This window comes from Teleopsis dalmanni, chromosome 1 (genome assembly GCF_002237135.1).
Source record: "Teleopsis dalmanni isolate 2A chromosome 1, ASM223713v2, whole genome shotgun sequence".
NCBI lineage: Eukaryota > Metazoa > Arthropoda > Insecta > Diptera > Diopsidae > Teleopsis > Teleopsis dalmanni.
Window position 1 is genome coordinate 187978447 of NC_051846.1, and position 4711 is coordinate 187983157.

Sequence of the window (4711 nt, forward strand, 5' to 3'; positions counted from 1 at the left end):
ACTAACTAAAAAACCTAAGTGTTTTAAGCTTCTGATAGCAGTACAGCATGACTTATAATATAGTCTGATGATAGCTATACTAATACATAGTTTTACTGATCATATGATATTATTGCTTTTTTCTTAACTAATATAATTGTAATTTGATTACACAATTACACTGAAAAAAAAATAAAGTTCAATCCTAAATAATAATTTCTATCAGCACTTTTTGATTAATGACAGAACATAAAACTCGAACATTAATAAATGCGTGAACGCGTTAAAAACAACATTTTAATAAAAACATCTTCATTTTCATAATAAATAATCGGAGAGGTTTTATTACCGCACGCATTTTTTAAAACAATATTTTAGCTTGAGACGAAACTAAATTCGTATCGGCTCAGATCTATCTACTTGCTTGAGGTTAATATAGATATTAAGCGCATCTTATTTATGTTCGTGTGACAGAATTAACAATTTATAATGATCAATTAGGAATTCATTAATTGATACGATCTTACGAGCATAAGCGCGACGGCTTATAAAATTTATGTAAAATTTTATGAACATTGACAGATTTTATATTTTTTGTTGCTCGACATTAACATAAACATTATGATTTTGCAATTTAATTGGAATCGTTTTGTGGGTGAGAAGAAGTCATAAAATTTATATTTTTATGCATTTTCTCATACGAGAATCATATTCGAATAATTACAGAAGAAGATTTTGAAACCAGCATTTATAGTTTAAAATTTTTATTATTTACACAAGAAAAACAAGAGGATTAATTTTACAAAACAATAATCATAAAGTCGTTATAATGTATGAATGGATTTCTATGCATTATTCTGAGCAACCGATCTTTGCAGAATAAACCACTTTAGCCGCATTCAACTTTATTTATGCTGAGCAGGCAAGTAAGTTTGTTGAGTATTATCACCAGTATGAGGAATATTTATAGCACCGAAATTTTGTGATGGTTGAGTATCGAAATCAGTTGAACCGCCAAATGAGCCACCGAGTGAACCACCGGTACCGCCAAGAGAACCAATTGATATGGTTGAACCGCCACCATTACCACCGAAAGATCCACCTCCAAGTGATCCTCCTCCATTACCACCAGCAGATCCGCCATTTCCTGAATCACCTAAGCTGCCAATGACTGAGGAGACAGGTACTGTGCCAGCATCAACAAGATCACTGCTTCCACCAAGAGCATCGTATTGAGCTGTTAAAAAATGCCAAAAAATTAGAATAAAAATAAATGAAATATAATTAGCCTTTGTAGCAGTTTGAGTTAATTCTACCTTGAATGGTGTGTTGTGCATGTACAGCTTCTTGTGGGGTCTTGTATTTAATGAAGAATACATCTGGTTTATTGTTAACTGGTGCTGGTGTAACAACTTCAGCGCTAACATCCAATTCATTCGATTTCTTAGAAAGTACATAAATGGCAGTCTTATCTTCAACTGGTGCAACGTTAGCAATAATCTTGGCTTTAGCTGCAGATGAGGATGGTGCATTAATGAAGACAACGCGATAGTTTTGTTGTGGACGGCCAACATTGACATAGCGTACAATTTGTTGTTCATCATGATCTTCTGGTGCTGAGTGTACATAGAAATGTTTTGTTACAATTGGTGGCTGATTGTTTTGTATATGACCAAGGAAAGCTTCTTGGCCGCCAGATGAACCACCATTATAACCACCAAATGAACCACCAGATGATCCACCAGATGAACTACCGCCAAAACCACCTAAGGAGAGGCCAGAAGAACCACCAGAAGAGCTACCGCCAAAGCCGCCTAATGAGAGACCAGAATTACCACCACCAAGACCTCCAGAAGAGAAACCGATACTTCCACTTTGTCCAATAGTGGGAGCGGCATTGAAGTATGATGTTCCAGAAGCTACGGGTGAGTAGGATGAGCTTGAGCTAATTGAAGTTGGGGCTTGTAGAAAACCTCCACCACCACTGCTGTGACCTGCATTGTAACGATAGCCATGACTGAGATCTGGACGTGCATTGGCTGAGCTTAGCAATACGCAAGCCAAAATTACAACCTTAAAAAATTAAATTTTGTTAAAATATGCACTGCTTAAAATGATTGGTCTGTTTGATGAAGTCAAACATTATTAGTTGAGCACAGATGTTATAGTTAGATTAGAACTGTGATAATAATATAGAGAAAATCACTTCTTTTTTATTGTCATTTAAAATCATTTTCTTTCACTTGTCTTCAATGATTTGGTTTGCACTTTGTGACATTAGCTCCTTTTGTTCTCTTCACACAACTTTCCATTAGTTTGAGATTTGCAGTTATATGTAGTATATTTATCCTTTTAAGTTTTTACACTTACCACAAATTTATTCATGCTTAGGCTTATTTTATTAAAAATAAATTTATTGGAACTATTGGTTTCCCACTAACTGTCCACTTGTGTTCACAAAACAGAAGTGATTGATTTCAGTTTGACGATTGATTGATTATATATGAAAATATCTAAAACTATAAAAATCTTAAAAATTAATATAAATGATCAAAAACAATATTATGCCAACATTAATTAAAACTAATTAAAGAAATTTCAAAACCCTAGACGACATATTGCAATAAATCGATAACTAAAACGAACTATAACACAAAATCCGGCTATGATAAATTTGAAGTTAGGTGCTAATTTTTTTAGTGAAGTGTAGAAATGACACTATAAAAAAATCATGTGGTACCAGCAAACACTGAGATTGCAGCTACTAAGCCAAGAATTAAATACTTCAGAAAGTTTAATATACAATACAAATTGTTTAAAAGGTTTATGGTATCACCAAAATTTTCAAAAAATTTGATACACTCTTATTTTTTTTTACAGCTTTGTACCAGGGAAGTTTCAATTGCTTTTTGTTTCTTTTTGTTATAAACAATTAAAATATAAAATTAACAAAACATTGGCCTTGAACTGTTAGATACTGGCAGTAAAGAGTAACAATGAAGCTTAACTATCGAATGGAAGAACACGTCTTTATTAAACAGTTTATCTATAGATATGAGCATCAATCGCAATAAATTACATTAAATATAATTGTTGGATGCATGATCCTACATATCTATATCTCCATATTAATAACATTTGAAACAGGGTTGTTTTAAAAAATTTTGTGAAAATATTGAATGTATTTAGCGAAAATACTAAAAGTCTTAATTGACTTATTTCACTGCAGCTAATAAAATAAATTAAAGTAAGAAAAAGTTAGATTACTACACATATAAAAACAGATTGTTTGCAAGCACTAGAAGAGTACTTGAAGTTTCGGAAATTTATTCTAAGTTTTTCATCTCAAGTATGTTGAGATTCAGAGAAGTTATACTATTCCTTGTATTATGGCCTGGATACTGCAATCATTCCTGAAGAAGTCTGTTTAATTTGCTTTGTTTATAAGTATTATCGAAATTTGGATTTTGGATTTGGTTAAGTTATCCAGAGGTAGTATGTATTCGAAAATATAATATTCAATTTATTCATAATTTTGTTTGAATAATATTTTATTGCTCATTGTAGCTTAGTGTACTCATTAAAATGGACCGCGGTAACGCTGCACTTCAGAGAAACTGTGTATTCCTTTTAATATTAATTGTAGAAGTTCTATAAAACTTGCAGAAAGAAGAAACAATTAAACATTTTCTATGTTATCACCCAGCTGTGATTTCCAGAACAATGTACTGGAAATTGTTCTAAACTTGTAAGCAAACTTTTTAGAGTTGATAAACTCATTATCGTTTATCGATAAATACAAAAGATTTCTTAAATTAAATACTTTTAACGGGTTTAATAAAAATTGTTATAAAATCTGCTTCATTCTACAGGATTGCAGTGTGTACAGGCATAAGTGTCAATCTACAGAAGCGTGTATTGGCACTCTGACATTATGTATCAAACTATATTAAAAAATATAATCTTGCTTAGATATTACAGAGTAAGAGGACAGAAAATCGCACAAACAGTAAAGCTTACTTATTACTTTGCTTAAGAGTGTTCAAAGGGTTCTCAAGGTCAGCTCTTAAGGTCTCGAAGGATAGCTAGCTATCCGTAGAGCTTTCAGATTCTCGAAGAATATGTAGCTATCCAAAGAGCTTTCAATGTCTTGAAGGATATGTAGCTATCCAGAGAGCTCTCATGCTCTCGAAGGATATGTAGCTATCCAGAGAGCTCTCAAGCTCTCGCAGGATAGTTAGCTATCCAATGAGCTTACAAGGTCTCGCAGGATAGTTAGCTATCCAATGAGCTTTCAAGTTCTCGCAGGATAGTTAGCTATCTAGTAATAAGTTGAAAATGTTTCTAGTATACGTTTTGTGTCATATAGGCATTTTACAATGAATGAACAAATATTTATACATGTTTCCAAATTTTATTTTTTAAATTCTTTTCGATTCTTGAATTTACTTTTCCTAATCGTTTCTCTTTGTTTTTAGTGTATAATACATTTTTTTAGGGTTGCTTAGATTTTTGAGAAATTTTTCTTAAAACTAACTAGAATCTCTTTATAGTTTATCAATCTTTTATTTGAATATTGCAATTACTCTTCAATAAAAAATTAAATATTGATTGAACTCAATGTCTATAAAAACCAAATTTTCTATTTCTGAAATTTTCAAATGTATTTTTAGTCATTATTTACTTCTCCACTTCTTCTCCTCACAGGATCATAAACAGTTTAAAATAAGAT

The 4711-nt window shown here is 31.8% G+C and overlaps 2 protein-coding genes across 4 annotated transcripts in view; both read right to left on the reverse strand.

The window, feature by feature from the left end:
* Positions 1–4711, reverse strand: part of LOC119670810 (potassium voltage-gated channel protein Shaker-like) — a 536527-nt gene that overhangs the window by 86850 nt on the left and 444966 nt on the right. The window lies entirely within an intron of this gene.
* Positions 851–2061, reverse strand: LOC119670817 (keratin, type I cytoskeletal 9-like; the record flags this gene model as incomplete). Its single annotated transcript, XM_038081236.1, has 2 exons — positions 851–1216; positions 1296–2061. Coding segments are annotated over 2 exons (1098 nt in total), but the record flags the coding sequence as incomplete, so codon positions are not given.